The sequence below is a fragment of the Typopeltis vanoorti genome, chromosome 20 (genome assembly GCF_054136105.1).
Source record: "Typopeltis vanoorti isolate ZY-2024b chromosome 20, IOZ_Tvanoo_1.0, whole genome shotgun sequence".
NCBI lineage: Eukaryota > Metazoa > Arthropoda > Arachnida > Uropygi > Thelyphonidae > Typopeltis > Typopeltis vanoorti.
This window is the reverse complement of record NC_143568.1, coordinates 91,606,878-91,622,297: the sequence shown is the minus strand read 5'-3', so window position 1 is coordinate 91,622,297 and position 15,420 is coordinate 91,606,878. Positions and strand designations below refer to the sequence as shown.

Sequence of the window (15,420 nt, the reverse complement as noted above, 5' to 3'; positions counted from 1 at the left end):
GTGACTCTATGGATCTGGATTCTTCCAATAGGACTCTGCCCAGTGTTGCAGTGTTCGTATTGTGCAAGCACATTGTGCAAATAAAGGCCCGTTTGCTCTCTAGGTCGCCTAATTTTCCTGATTTGAATCCCATCAAACATCTGTGGGATCACGTGGAACGCAGTATGGATGTCAGTGCCTCGCTCACTCGCTTACCTCCTGGACGTTATTCCGCCTAGTTGGTCAAGAATACCTCAGACACCCTTCGTGGTCCAATGGAGCCAATACCAAGACGTGTGCAAGGGATTATCTTGGCCAGAAGAGGTCGAACACGCTATTAGGTAATAGCGTGTTCGACATTACGACAAAACATTACGGCTATTAGCCGTAATGTTTTGGCTCACGAGTATATCCCGAATAAGTCACGAAGAAATCAAAGGAATTTATTTTTTGGATTATAAAAACAGTACTCATATTTTAAATCTTAAATCGTTTTTTTTTTTTTAAATTACTGAATGCGAACAGAATTCGGTTTTGATTTAATGTTATGATTTTAAAATATGGTGGCATGAGTATTGATTCACATACCCGCCGCTGAATTAGAAACTTTTATGCAGATGTACGTAAATGTCACTTACTCAGCGTATATGCAAAATACTTGGTCAATGTCACCACGTGTTCTAGTCAACTATTTAAGAATGTTGCTGGACAGTAAAAGTGTTGATCACAATGGCAAAAACAGATTCTTTCGGAGTTCGATAAAGGGCTTATTGCGGGTACTCGTCTGGCTGGGCCCACGATTTTGAAAAACAGCAGCGCTGACTGATTTCTGAAAAGATGAGATATCCGAGGTGTTTAATCAGTGTGAAAATAACCTACATTGCTTGTCTTAGAGGCGCAACTGTGGTCCGAAGACAATCTGTCAGGAACGAGATCGCCGTCCTCTTACGTAAGACTTGTACGGACATACAGGACTTCCCGTGTGCAGCAATTGACCGAAGCATTTAATGAAAGCTGTTCCCGACCCATCTCACAGAACTCTACGCAGGGAATTGAAGGGAATCGATACTGTCAGTCGCATGATCATACGGAAACCACTGATTTCTGCGGAGATTCGGAAAGTTCTAATATGCTCGTGTACATTGGTGTCAGGTACACCGTGACTGGACACTGGAAAAAAGTCGTGGTCCGACGAGTCACCTTGCTTTGTACCGACGGTAGGCAGAGAATTTGGCTGGAGCCATATGAAGCATTGAACCCGGCTTGCTTTGTAAACACAACTCAAGGTTCTGGAGGCGGCGTGGGGAATGTTTTGTTCATACAAGAACGGATTCCTTGACATTTCTGGAAGGTCCCGTGTTCTCTGAGGAATGTGTGAGTATTGTTGCGATCAAGTCCATCCTGCAATGCTGACTGACTTTTTACATAGCAGATGATGGTTGTTTCATGGACGACAGCGCTACTGACCATCGCGCAAAAATTGTTTAGCATTGGTTCAGAGAGCATGACAGCGCCTTTCACCATCTTCTCTGGTCAACACAAAGTCCGGATATGAACTTTATTGAGAATGTGTGGGCAGTAGCGTAGCTATGGGGGGGGGGGGGGGTAGTTCCTTCCCGGGCGGCACTTTGAACTTTTTTGAACTTTTGCAGTTAATTCTAAAATACAGTCTCGAGAACTCAGTTCCAAATATTGTAATACTACTGCGAATTTTTCTCACAATTGCTAGTTGTGAGAGAAGTTTTTCTAAATAAAATTGATTAAGAATTACCTACATTACTATGAAATAGACTTCGCCAATGCCATCGATGATTTTGCTAACAGAAAAGCAAGAAACATTTTAGAATGCTGAAATTAAAGTTTTACTTCAAAAATAAACATAGCGTTTTAATTTATTTCCTTATATGTCGTTTTGACTTTTTGTAATATTTCTGGTGTGTATTGAGAGGGACTGCAAACTCAGGGACCGCCCCGGGCGGCAACAACTCTAGCTATGCCACTGTGTGTGGGACATGTTAGGATAACAGATCTAGAATGGAGAAATCATTATTATTCTTCCGTCAAATTTAAGCCAATGAAAACACTTTCTGGTGAACGTCTGGTATGTTGTAGATGTAAATGCAATCCAACACCTTGTGGAATTGATGCCACAAGGTGTTGTAGCATTTTGGGCTAAAGGAGATCCAACATGGTATTAAATAATAGTTTCCAATTCAGTGGCAGTATGTAGGCAATTAAAATAACAGAACGTAAATATATTCGTCGTCTGATGAGTTCTATTTTGTGTTCTGTTTCCCCATTAACGGCAATATCTCCACCATCACTCTAGAAATAAATCGTCATTCCTCCAATTACCTTTAAGCCTGGTAAAACATAAGTAGTTGATAGTCAACTGAACAACTTCTTTTCATCCTTTTTTGATCCCACCCTGGCTTTGTAAATATTTAGTTCTTTGAAACATTTTTCCTCATACTGTTTTCCCTAAGAACTACAATTTCCATTTCTGTAAGAAGCACTTATTATGATTTTTGCAATTCTCGTCTTCGGGGCGAATTGAATTCCTGTTTTTTTTTTTTGGCCCATTTGTGTGATTCTTACACAATCTTTCCTTCACATTACGACTACTCGTTTATATTTTCACCGATTATTAATAATACAAAAACCATTGTTTCAGGGCCGTCGTAACCAAGCAACTAAGACAATGCACAGGAGGGGCGAGTTTGGAGGGCGGACAACCATCTGAATTATAAAAACTTTTTGGTTTTTATAATTCAGATATAGGAGTGGCATATACCCTAACTACGGTCCTGGTTGCTTCAGTCATTGTACCCTTTGCATTAATAATGCTTCTAATATGCTAATGTAAATAACAGTGTGAATTCGTTCTATAATGTGTTGAGCGAATTGACGTGTGTCGAGTAGGGAAACAGTTTAGGAGTTTGAAGAGAATTCTACCCAAGACGTTAATCAAAAACTTGCCTGAGTGGCTCATCCTAATAGTTAAACTTGTCTGTGCTGAAATCAGCCTTTTAAATGGTGGAACGATGTTACATTAGCTTAAAGTGAGTAAGTGACACAGTTCAAGTGCAGAGGAGTAAAGTTTAATTCCATATTCCATATTCCTATAATTCCATATTCCTGTCAAAACACCACGTAACAGATGAAATTACAATACTTCGTTTAGTTAACAAAACTCTGATGTAAATATTTAGCGTTGTTAGCTCAAGCAAGTCGTATCTAACACAAACACAAGACAAAACTGGAACAGTGATCTTTGCGCTCCGTGTGATCGGTTATTGTATAGCAGAGGATAACATTGAGAAGTAAAGGCAGAGCGCGCTAAAATTTATTTAAAATTAACCCAGCAGTTCAGGGCCAGTTAAAAGGGTTTTAGAGGACCAGAGGGTTAATGGCACTTTTCAGCCACTTCATGCCTTCGATAAGCGGTATAGTCTCACACCAAGCTATGAAACTATCCTCTAGCTAAAGACATTCACAAAACATCTATGTTGTTCGCCATGGAATATTTAAACCTGCTGGCTGAAAAGCTGACTCTTCATTTGACCAATCAGTTTATACTAAGGCAGAAATGGAGGAAAAATACCAAAGAAAGAAAGAATCAGAGACTATAAAGGTGATATAAAATCTGAAGATAATAAGATATTATTGGATGTTTGAAGCACACTTTGAAAAAAAAAAATACTGAATGAAGTAGCTGGCAATTTTTGAATGACCTTTACCATCTCTGATTCTCGCCATTTCCAAACTGTCACAGCCTTCCAGTACCTTCAAGGTACTGTTTTTCATACTCTCTCGCTCTCTATACACTCCCATATCCGCCCCCACCCACCATGCAGTTGGTTTCAATATTTCGCTGCCTACAGATCTGTTTCCACTAATTTTTTATCTTTATTGAGACCGTTAGAGTAATGTTTTTCTTAATGTAAGCCAATATACATATCCTACGAGTTGTGCTTTGCATTATGGACACTTGGAGTGAAGTGACCCATCTCATTATGCAAGTAGCTAGACATGAAGACACTTCAGGTAGAAACGTTTGCTTGCTTACACTATCGTAAACCAGAATATAATTCGTCAATGCTTTTCCTAGGCTACAATTAGTAACTGTCATGCAATTAGTATGACAGTTTACTTCATCAATAATTGTTCACAGGCATAAAGATCAGTCATTAAATGTCCTGTGATTGGAAGTGGCCGACTTAATTCTATAAATACAAAAATAGGAAAGAAACAGCTTACAGTTTTTGGTGTCATAATGCTTGGCCAACAGTGATGACCCCTTGAGGTGAGTTGATTCACCTGATTCATTTCGCTAAAATGATTCAACTTACTAAGATTTCCCGCTCTCCTTCACATTACGTAACCTTAGAACATCGCCTAACCATCTCATTCATTTCTGTCACATCATTGTCTTCAATGGCACACCTTTTGGCTGTGAGAGGAACAGAAACATGGATCATATGCACGAGTGGGAATCGCAAGTAATATGAATAAAATTTAGAGAGAATTTTTGAATAAGCTACCTTTCATCTTATAGTAGTTTTAAATCACAAACATTTGATTTACTTCTCAAATAGGAAGGCGTCAGGATTCCTGATGGAACTGAAAGCAACTGAATACAGTAGGTACTTTAGCAATTCGAAACGATCGATATAATAAAGATTATTGGGAAGTTAACCTCTGATTCAGTCATTACATTAGGCTGGTGAAGCTGTATTGACAGTCGTGCTGAACTTTAGCCTATAAGAAGTGGCTGGTTGGTTGTAATTTACGATTTCATTAGCCAGGATTCAAAGTCTGTCTTAGCAGATCCTTAGATAACATGACCTATATGCGATAGCAACACAGACTTGAGCAATCAAATAAGATGTGATCTTGTATACATATGAGGATATTTTTTCCAGTCCAGGGCCGACGAGGGAGTTACACCGAGAAAAAAATTTTCCCGAGAAAGACCTGAAAAAAATGCAGTATAACCAGGCCGCCGGACTCCGGGAATTTGTGCCAGCTTCTTCCCTTCCCCTTGAGCCCTAGTCCAGGCATGCTACCGTACAGCGTAGTTTACGAGAAAAGCAAATTATATCGCTATACTTTTTTTTTTTTTGTTTATATCACACTTACACACATATATTGTATATACACACTTAGCATCATTCATTTTATGAAACTGTCTTACTTACTATCCAAAGGGCGTCGTATTGGACTTTATTGTGAAGGGATTCGCATTGTGTGGACCAATATTCCAGAGCGCTGGAGTGGGAGAAATCTGGGTAGTAAGTGTTACCAGGCCAAACCTGAAATAAAAGAAAGCCAAAAATGTTTTTGTCATTAAAGTTACAGATCATTGGACAAGCAGTGAATTACTATTGTCCCTATAATTTGTATGTATACCAATGCAGTTACAAGAATATTTTTATCAGTTGGTTTTCTGAAAGTTAAACTTGTTTAAAAATGTTGATCATTTAACTGCCTACAGAACAAACACCATTACATTTCACTATAGTATGTTATGATGAAATAAATAATATAACAAAAAACAACAAAAAGAATGAACAGACACATAACGTTAGTTGGGTCTGGAAATTTATACAAAAAAATCCAGATAAAATATTCCACAAAAATAAATGCAGAGTTAGTGCAAATGTCAATATCGTGGATAGTAATGTTGAGTTCGATTTGTCATAACGTCTATCGAAAGTTAACACCGAGAAGCTCCTTTACGCTGAATATATTATATTTGGCAGTTGCACTTCATCAAAAGGAGAAGATCCCTAAAAGAGTTTACTGCAATCATCAGCACTACACGCTTTCTCCTTAAGAAAACTCACAGATCCTTTCCATTGGCTACAGAGGCATTTTTAGCCAACACCATGGGCCACTTATTATTGTCAGTTGCATCCAGTCCTCTCCATTATCGTTTCCAAAAGTTTTCAAGCAACTGATGAAAACTAATATATATTTTAATGGAATATACTCATGTCCGAAAGGAAAATATTACATTTCCTTGTGTTTCAAGATAAATGTGAATGATACGAATAGTAATTGATCGATCTTGGATACCACACTGGCTGACTGTGTTATCAAAGATCAGAATAGCAGAGTTAATGAATGAAAAAGAAATTCAAGATTTCCATGAAACGAATTATAAAGCACTAATCAGTAAAGTAAATTCAAGAGATGTTTACCTCTCCTTCCAGAATCGAATTATTAAGCTTAATGAAGATCCCCATACTGAGACCATCATCCAGTGCGCTGTACTTTCCAATTAAAGTTTCGTTATATGCTACAGCAGGGTCCTGTAAAATCAGAATTATATTCAGTAATTCTCAAATAAAAAAAAAAGAAAAATGAATAACAAGGTACTGTGGTCAGATAGAATAGATGTGTTTACTTATGATTAACTTACCAGTATAAGAATTACTCTCCTGCCATTATTGTGTATATAGTCGACTAATTCTGGAAGTGTTTCATAGTTGACTGGATCGACTGTGAAAATGCGTTTCTGGTCCATGTAGTCGATGTCAAATACTTGAACGTCCTGGAATGAATAAATCGGCTTAGGTTTTGATAAAATGGAACAACAAAAGCCAAAATATATTCATTAATTGTATTATTAATTGGCACATGCTGGGATTTTTCTCAATGTTATCCATCTAATTTTTGAGGCGGATTGTGACTTAACCTCCTCCCCAAACAAGTAACATACAGTAGTTGTAGTGACGCTTACATAAGGAATCTTGGCTGCGATTGTCCTTTCAATGACATTTCGAACTTCGCTGACGTTTCGATATCCCCATCGACAAAGCTGAAATCCCAAACTCCAGTAAGGAGGCATCATGGGAAAGCCAACAACCTGGTAAAAAACCAAGAACAATTAGTGACAGAACCGTACACAACTTACATTATATGAAATATTTCAGTGCAATCGAAGCTGTAACGTGTAAATAATCTTTCCCGTTACTATTTCCTGCGATATTTGTGGATCTTGATCAAGGGAAAAATTTAAATTGACTTTAATCGGTATAACGGAAAGCACCAAAAACTGATCACTGGAAGCCAAATCCCTGAAATCGTATTGCGTTTTCTGGTTTGCCCATATGAATAGGCCCAAATGCATATTTTCAGTAATATCTTTAGGTTTTAGCAGAAACTGTGATTCTCAAAATATTTTGGACAAAGAAAGAAACTTTAAAAATGTTTTTTCTTCTTTGAAACATTGTTGACTCCTGGTTCGATAATTTCAAAATATTCCACTATATCACGTAGTCATTTTTGAGCTTCAACATTATTAAAATATTTCAGTTAAATTCAGACTATCAGAATAATACAAAATTTCCAACTATATTTCCGATTATGCTACCTACCTCCAAATATTGCTTCACCACAGTTTCCGGTGATGGACCGAGAAACACATAGAAATCTAGAATTCCTCCGGTTGTTCGAAAAGTAAGTGCTGGGTGTGGTTGTAGACCCACCTCTAATAAGGAAACAGATAAACTAATAATTAATAGTTATAACAGTAGAATAAAAGACATTGCAATTGAGGTTTTATGAAGATTTTACAGTCAGCGGATAAATCATTCAATCACGGATAATGGCGGATTTTGATTATAAAAGAACGCGGGGGGGGGGGGTTATGAAATGTTTAATATTTCTCTATCCCCTAGCTGTTGGTCATAATTCCAACCATCCTGAAAAGCAAGCAAGCACAACACTGTTTACGGGGTATTAAAGGTGGTCATCATATTTTTAAGGCGCTCACGATAACGTTTAGAGACTACAGTCATTATAACCTCCAAACATATTATTATTGTTATGTGGACGAACAGTCTTACTTTCAAAAGAACTGGCCAGGACTTACGCATAGCATTGCTGTTCAGTAGAAAAACTCCGTATGCTTTACCGTCGTCTTCCAATCCCAAGTAGAATGGATGCACGCCGTAAATGTTGGAGTGATCCTATAAAAAATAAATATTAGAAAAGTTTCTTTAAGTATCATTTGAATACAAGAGATTTACTATTGTAACTACAAAAATGAATCGCTCAAAGTAAAATTCTGACAAAATATTTCTCAAAAAGGGTATTCGTTAGTTTTTTTTGTTATATCTGAAAGCCACCTTTTGGGACAAATGAAATGGCTGGACAGGAAGCGAAAAACCAAAGGGCAATCATTCCTCTATTAGTATTATCAATGACGCAGACTATAAACTTTTGTTATACGACTCGTTTACTGCATTTCTTCCATGTGAGTTTTATTTTAATTATTAAATTTGTGTAAGTATTTTACAAACATTTCATAAATGTGAAGTAGAAAATATCAACAGCTTTCTTCAGTCCACTACTAGACGAATGCCTCTCCATGCTTCTTCCATTTTTGCCGATCTTGTGCATTTCTCCATCATAAATATCCACATCTTATTATCTCATCATTCCATCTTACCACTGGTCTACCTGCTTTTCGGTAACCAGTTCTTGGTGTCCATTCTGTTGTTCCTTTTGTCCGTCTGTTGTCGGACATTCTCCTTATACCCCCAAAATGACTTTTTCTATGTTTCTTGTATTGTTTTCAGTTTTTCTAGAAAAACTGTATTGTTTTCACCCCTCTTTGACGCATAATCATTTTCTGTTAACTAATGTCGATATCAATTTTCATGCCAGATGGACTTTTTTTCTCCAGACTCTGGGGATATCCTGAACCCGAAAAGTAATTTATAAATCTGGTCGACATCGAATATTTTTCACCTAATACAATTATTCATCATGTCTAAGATGAAAAACCAAACGGGTATTTTTTTTTTTTTCTGGCGAAGTTAATTAAATTAATGGGATAAAAATCCCTTATTATTTTACAGCCAGTATGCGAAACTCTAAGATCGAAAACTACGATCTAAGAGTTTCATGCCGAAGAACTATCGGCGAATCCAAGCGTAAGTGACCACCTGGTAGTACAACACCAAGCCAACTCGAAGCAAAGGTGGAGCAAGCTCCCTCAGTATCCTTTATATTTTCTCATAATGTAAAAACACACAGCTCCTAGGAGATGTAATACTGCTTTATATTATGAGGAGAGGTCACTACCCAGACCGGTTTCAACCTTTTTTGAGGTCTCATCAGTGAGTAGGTGCTATCAGGTGGTCACTTACGCTTGGATTCGCCGATAGTTCTTCGGCATGAAACGCTTAGATCGTAGTTTTCGATCTTAGAGTTTCGCATACCTGCTGTTAAATAATAAGGGATTTTTATCCCATTAATTTAATTAACTTCGCCAGAAAAAAAAAAAATACCCGTTTGGTTTTTCATCTTAGTTATAATATAATATATGGGCACACCTTTCTTGCATTCGTATAGTGAAGGTATGTAAGTTCTTTTCACTTAAACTTTGATATCATCCAGGTCTATCTACTCACTGATGAGACCCCCCCCCCCCAAAAAAAAAAGGTTGAAACCGGTCTGGGTAGTGACCTCTCCTCATAATGTAAAGCAGTATTACTCCTAGGAGCTGTGTGTTTTTACATTATGAGAAAATATCAAGGATACTGAGGGAGCTTGCTCCACCTTTGCTTCGAGTTGGCTTGGTGTTGTACTACCAGGTGGTCACTTACGCTTGGATTCGCCGATAGTTCTTCGGCATGAAACTCTTAGATCGTAGTTTTCGATCTTAGAGTTTCGCATACTGGCTGTAAAATAATAAGGGATTTTTATCCCATTAATTTAATTTTATCCATCATTTCGTTTTACGTATCATGGATCGTACTTTGGAGGGATGTTCGTTCGCGTTGTTTAAAAGTTTATTTTTTTAAATTTATTAGCATTAAAACTTAGTTTCATAATTACAAATGATGCAACAATAAATTTATATTGCCATCTTTTCATGAATAAACTTATATTCATAATAGGAAAAAAAAAAATCTGTATACTCTCTTTCTCTCTCACACACACACACACACACACACACATCGAGATTTAAAAATTCGATACTTCCTGATTTTTGGTGAAATTGCTTACTTCCACGTTCAAGAAAGTTTTCTTATATTTTTTTTTTATAAACATAAATATAAGAAACGTTTCTTATATTTATTTTTTAAAGGATTAGGTAAGCAATCGATCAATTATGGTCGTTCTCATGCTGTCTAATACCTCCAATAAGCAGGTTTGTGGTGATATCATTACTAACACATGAAAACGTCTATCACATAGCTCTGAACATGCTTTAAACATTCCAACAGTTCATAATAGGTAAATTCGTTTTATTTTCGTCAAACTATTTACATGGTTCTATTTGTAATATATAGTAATAAATTGCAATATTTATTGTTGCTCTGGTTTTGAGATGATTTTATCGCTGAATTTCTGATTTATACATGTGACCTATCCGAACTTAGATGCATTGATTTGAATTTTCAAACATATATTATCGATTTCATCTGAGAATTCAATAGCGAATCAGCGCCCTCTACTGTCCGTTCCTCCTCTTTTGTGATAAACATTTTTTTTTCCATTCCAGCAATGCACAAAGTTTTAAGCTAGTCTGGCTAGTCGCCAGCATCCCCCCCCCCCCGAGTCATCGTAGCTCAGCGGTTAACGATATTGCCCTTTGGTGTTGGAAAGACCAAAAGATCGAATCTCTTCAAGGAACGTGAAGAATCGTGGACTCCCTTCATGTTTCAAAATCAAGAAATCGGTCACCGAATACACGCATTTTACATATAAAATTACATTACTAGCAACAGCACGATATCGATGTCACGAGATAGTGCCGTACCTCCTGGTATGGGGTGAGCCTCAGGGCTATTCTATCATCATATGCTAAATATATGTATTTAATTATTCACTTACCAAAGGTCCCTGATCCCTTGAAAAGAATGTCCAGTTTGTCCAGTCTGTACTGTGCCTATACTGATCTGTTTTGTGCTCTCCAAGTCCGTAAATGTAAGGTGTTGCCAATTTCGTTGTAATTTGAAGGTACTGGTTGGAGAATATCATTCCTGGAAAGTTCGTGTCAAAACTGAAAATAAACCGACAAATGTTCTTCATTAACTATTCTGATTAGAAACAGAAATATTTAAAAAAATAAGGCAAAAAGCAAATAACTGATTCCCTAGCATTCCGCTTCTCTTGAATCCATACGCCTTATTGCGTGCTTACATTTGTTACTGGTACAAACGCTAGAACATCGCACCTATTACGAAAATTCATTTCATTATAAGTAGTTAAATTATTTAAAATGATATTTTGCACCAGAAAGGTTTTCTGGGGAGGTGAATGATTGCAAGAAGAAGAAAAAGAAAATGGACATAATTCAAAATTTATTTTCGCAGGAAATTTGTTTGGATGAAAACCATATTTTACAAACCTTGCATTCTCCTTCCCTATTGATAGAGTGATGCAGGGTCAACAAACAAGTTATAGAGCAAACTTTAATTCTGTTTTATTCGACGCAGTTTGATTTTAGCAAATTTCCAATTTAGATAAGATACCAGTGACGTGTTACTTACTCTTGGTGATTGTTTCTGTGTCAATCGGTAAAAATTGTGTAACTGTTGACACATACAAAAAGAGAATTCAATTCTAGTATTGTTACATGCTAAGCTGAAGTATAGAACGGACGAACGAAAAATCCATCGATCGGTGACCTTTCAAAGTGTTGCCTCTTTAAATTAAGATTATGCAGCAAAAGCTGAATCGGTATTCACCATCTGCATCTTCTCTACCAGAATCAATACCAGACTCATTGTCGTTCGTAAATGCCATTGGTTGCTGAAAGGTTTTATTCCTCCAGTGCTTAAAGCTCGTCTTCAGTTATTTTGCAAATAAAATTTAATTCTGATTTTAGAAATGACACGCGTTTCATTTGTACTAATTTCTACAATGCATTCTTTGTTCGTGCATCCATATTTAACATGGACTTACATCTTAACGTTAGTTTCTATTCTCGTCACTTGGATTCCAAACTGTGGCTGATTAGTAAACGTAATGTTGTACATAGGATTGGTCGCCCTGTCTTCTGGAGGTGGTGGTACTTCTATAGGTACTTCATAACGGGGTACTGCTGGATCGAATATCTGAAAACAAAAATAATGTACAATATTTTAATTCCTCGCATTAAAAATGACAGAATTGCTTTATACTATTTTATTTATAAAAAATGCTAGTTTATTTTTTATTTTTTTTTTTAGTAGACGAAAGATTGCGTGGTGTAGTGATGGATTATGTATCTTTTAGAATATCCTTTTGCGATCGGTCTAGAGTCCTTAGAGGTCATATAAAAACAATAATGTTCTTAGAAAAATGGTCTGGAAAATTTATTTGACAAAAGCGCATTATATGTAAGCAGTTTTCACTGTTACAAGAAATGTAATGGATTCAATAATCTTTTTTTCTTCTTTCTCTCTGCGTTTTTGGGAGAGCATGATAATTTTAACAATGAGGGCTATTCTGTTGCGTAATTTTTTATTTCTTTTTTGGCGATTGTAGAATTTATTGGACAAACAGTACTTTATTTGTTTTTCAAGTTGTTTTAATGAAAATAATGCAGGGACAGTGATCTCGATAAAATCGTAAATCTTTAATAAAGATAGCTTTTATGGTTGGCAATAACAATAACTACAAACATATGCAACAGGAAAGCATTTTTCTTCTAGTAAAATGCTTTCTATGATAACACGCATATATAACCGAAGTTGTTGGCACTAACAGAAACAATAAACCGTAACCAATTGCAATAACTTTGTTCGATAAAGATAATCCAGTTGAAATGATTATTACCTCGACTCGTGAGCACCGTGGTGCAATGCAGAAACGTGCAAGGCCTCCTAAAATGGGAGATTATGATATCAAGAATTGGGCATTTATCAAAGAAAAAGCATACGGCTTCATTTTGGCAACGTAAATGATATAGAAATAGTGGATATTAAAGATCCAACACTAATAAAAGGTAAATATACGGATGCTTGGGCAGAGCTCGTGTCTTTTAAGTAGTGCAAGCTAAGGGAATTCCATGTCGAGGATTGTATTCTCATACGTTCTCTGGTCAGTCCGAAGTTTCTACATATATTCAGTTTTGAAATAATGTTGGATCTTTAATACCCACGATTTCTATATAAGACTTAGGTATTTCCTCTTTCACATGGACACTTGAATTTTGGGAGAACAAAATCCAGTAACGCTTTTATTTCTCCACGAGAGAAGACTGCGCTCTTTCATCTTTAACTTTTTGAAAATCCGTAAGCAAAGATCCCCGCTTCCCTCATCGCCGAGGTTGAGTGCACCTTCACTGCGTGTTAGATAAGAGGCAATGTTTCCTAATCTTAATTACTATATATTTGCACGTATTCGCATATTCTTCAGTAGATTTTACTGAGTTGCGAAACGAAAAACACGTCTTTCGTCCGGTAGAATAAAAACCCTACTCGTCTGCCCCAAAGGGCTACTCTGAATCGGCTGGAAAAAAGGCCTACAAAGAAAAAATTCTTTTCGTATTTTTGTTAGTGGAGCATTTTTTTTTCTCTCTCCTTAATGTCAGTATTTTATCATTTTAAATAGCGAAATTATATCATAATAATTTTTAAAAAGTAGGTGAAAATAATTTCACCTACTTCTTATAAAATTTATATTAATCTTATGCTAAGTAAGAAAAATTACCTTAATGCGCAACCTGGTGTCCGTTTCTAGAAATACTTGCACTGTTATGTTATACACTTCTCCGCCATGTACAGTCAGATTCGGATTTCGGTGCAGGTCCACTTTGTAACCGTTTTGGGTAATGGTAATATCATCTGACATGCGATAGCCGTAGCCTTCCGGGAAGAAACAGTATGGCATTCTTTCGGCCAGTGGCTCCACCCATTTGCAACTAGAAAGTAAGGAGAAATGACAATTTGGAATTAGGAAAAGCTTGAGATGCTTAAACATTTTCCTAGAAAGATACTTTGTCTTAGTGCTGATATGATAGGCGCACTGTTTAATATATGATCTTGTAAAAATGCATTAAATAAAAATAAAATAGTTAAATAACTATTTAACTTTGTGGATTGCTGTATTTCAAGCATGTATATTTTAGTCGTTTATCACGTGCAACACTATTGTTAGCTGAGGCCAACATAGCGTCAGCACAATTATTATCACTGACGGTTATGTTAATAATAAAACACTACTGCTTAGAGACTATGTAAATATGACTAGTCTATTTCATGCGTGCATGAAAGAGGCAAGTCATGACTTTAAAAAAATAAAATAAAATAACATACATAATAAATAAGAAAGAAACGTCGTTGTCAAAAACAAGCAAAAAAAAAAAAAAATGCAAGAAATTAAATAAGAAAAAAAAAAAAGACACGATGAACGAAACGGGCTGTCAACTGTACAAGTGAAAAGAAAAGTAAAAGATATTACAAGAAGAACCATTAATAATGAAAACGAATAAAATATGTGAATGTCGACATTCTCGTTCACAATAATAATAATAATCACTGGACAAATCTAAGTACATCCTATATACGAAATGCCATCAAGTAGTATCTAGCCAGTGCAGAATTCTTCCTTTTAGTTCGAATCGTTTTCCTGCAGAAAAAAAAAAAAAAAAAAAATCAATCTGATTAAAGCCAACATTAATCCATGTACAGACATTTTGGTGTACATCCCTTACCCCTTCAATTTCATTCGACCATAGCGAAGCTCTTGTAATATATAATTCTTGAACGTTTTTCACGTGCAAATGATTGAACGAACACTAGTAAAAGTTTGTGATGGATTCAAAATACCTAATATTAAAATCCATCCATCTTCAGTTCAGAAATAACTCCAATAAAACGAATCTGATGGATGCTTAAACGTCTTGCGAAATCCGTTTGGTAATGAACGATGTAACTTAAATGATAATTACACTAAATATAATTGAGACCAGTAGATCTCATAAACATACCTGAAATCGTGCTTTTTGTGGTTTCGTTTTGTTCGCATTTCAGTGAAGAGAAATGTAGATTCTAGTAGTTGAATCATTAGCTTTTTTTTTTTAGTAAGTTTTAGCTTTTTTGTTTTATTTTATGTTCTAGTTCATTTAAAAGCAAATAAACAGTAAGTTTGAACTTCGACGTTGACTGTAGTCCAAAGTCTTTTTAACGACTGTACGTTTATTGTCAAAAACTGTATATTGTCAAAAATACATTTATTTATTTATCAGGCCCAATAAATGAAATTAAAACTTTCATTTAAGTCAGAAAACTGTTTTTGAATGATATTTTATAGCATATGCGATCATATTATAAATGTGGCGATTAAAAAAAAAATAAACAAAAAATACACTGACTATTATGTACAAGTTCGGTGCTTACGGCTTAATTTCTTGCGTAACTAGGTAAACAGTTAACTGATTATCTTGACTAAAGGGGGGGGGGTAGGCTTAACAAATATAATACTTTCAAA

At 35.9% G+C, this 15,420-nt stretch overlaps 1 protein-coding gene across 1 annotated transcript in view; it reads right to left on the bottom strand.

The window, feature by feature from the left end:
• Window positions 1–13,847, bottom strand: part of LOC150095648 (lysosomal alpha-glucosidase-like) — a 39,333-nt gene extending 25,486 nt beyond the window's left edge. Inside the window, exons 1-9 of the mRNA XM_090410230.1 lie at window positions 13,642–13,847; window positions 11,911–12,062; window positions 10,837–11,005; window positions 7,862–7,958; window positions 7,365–7,477; window positions 6,728–6,853; window positions 6,407–6,538; window positions 6,186–6,296; window positions 5,181–5,294 (exon numbers count right to left, since the gene is read on the bottom strand). Of these exons, the coding sequence (XP_090266356.1) occupies window positions 5,181–5,294; window positions 6,186–6,296; window positions 6,407–6,538; window positions 6,728–6,853; window positions 7,365–7,477; window positions 7,862–7,958; window positions 10,837–11,005; window positions 11,911–12,062; window positions 13,642–13,821 (1,194 nt within the window). The 5' untranslated portion in view covers window positions 13,822–13,847. The remainder of the gene's footprint in view (window positions 1–5,180; window positions 5,295–6,185; window positions 6,297–6,406; window positions 6,539–6,727; window positions 6,854–7,364; window positions 7,478–7,861; window positions 7,959–10,836; window positions 11,006–11,910; window positions 12,063–13,641) is intronic.
• Window positions 13,848–15,420: the final 1,573 nt, after the last annotated feature.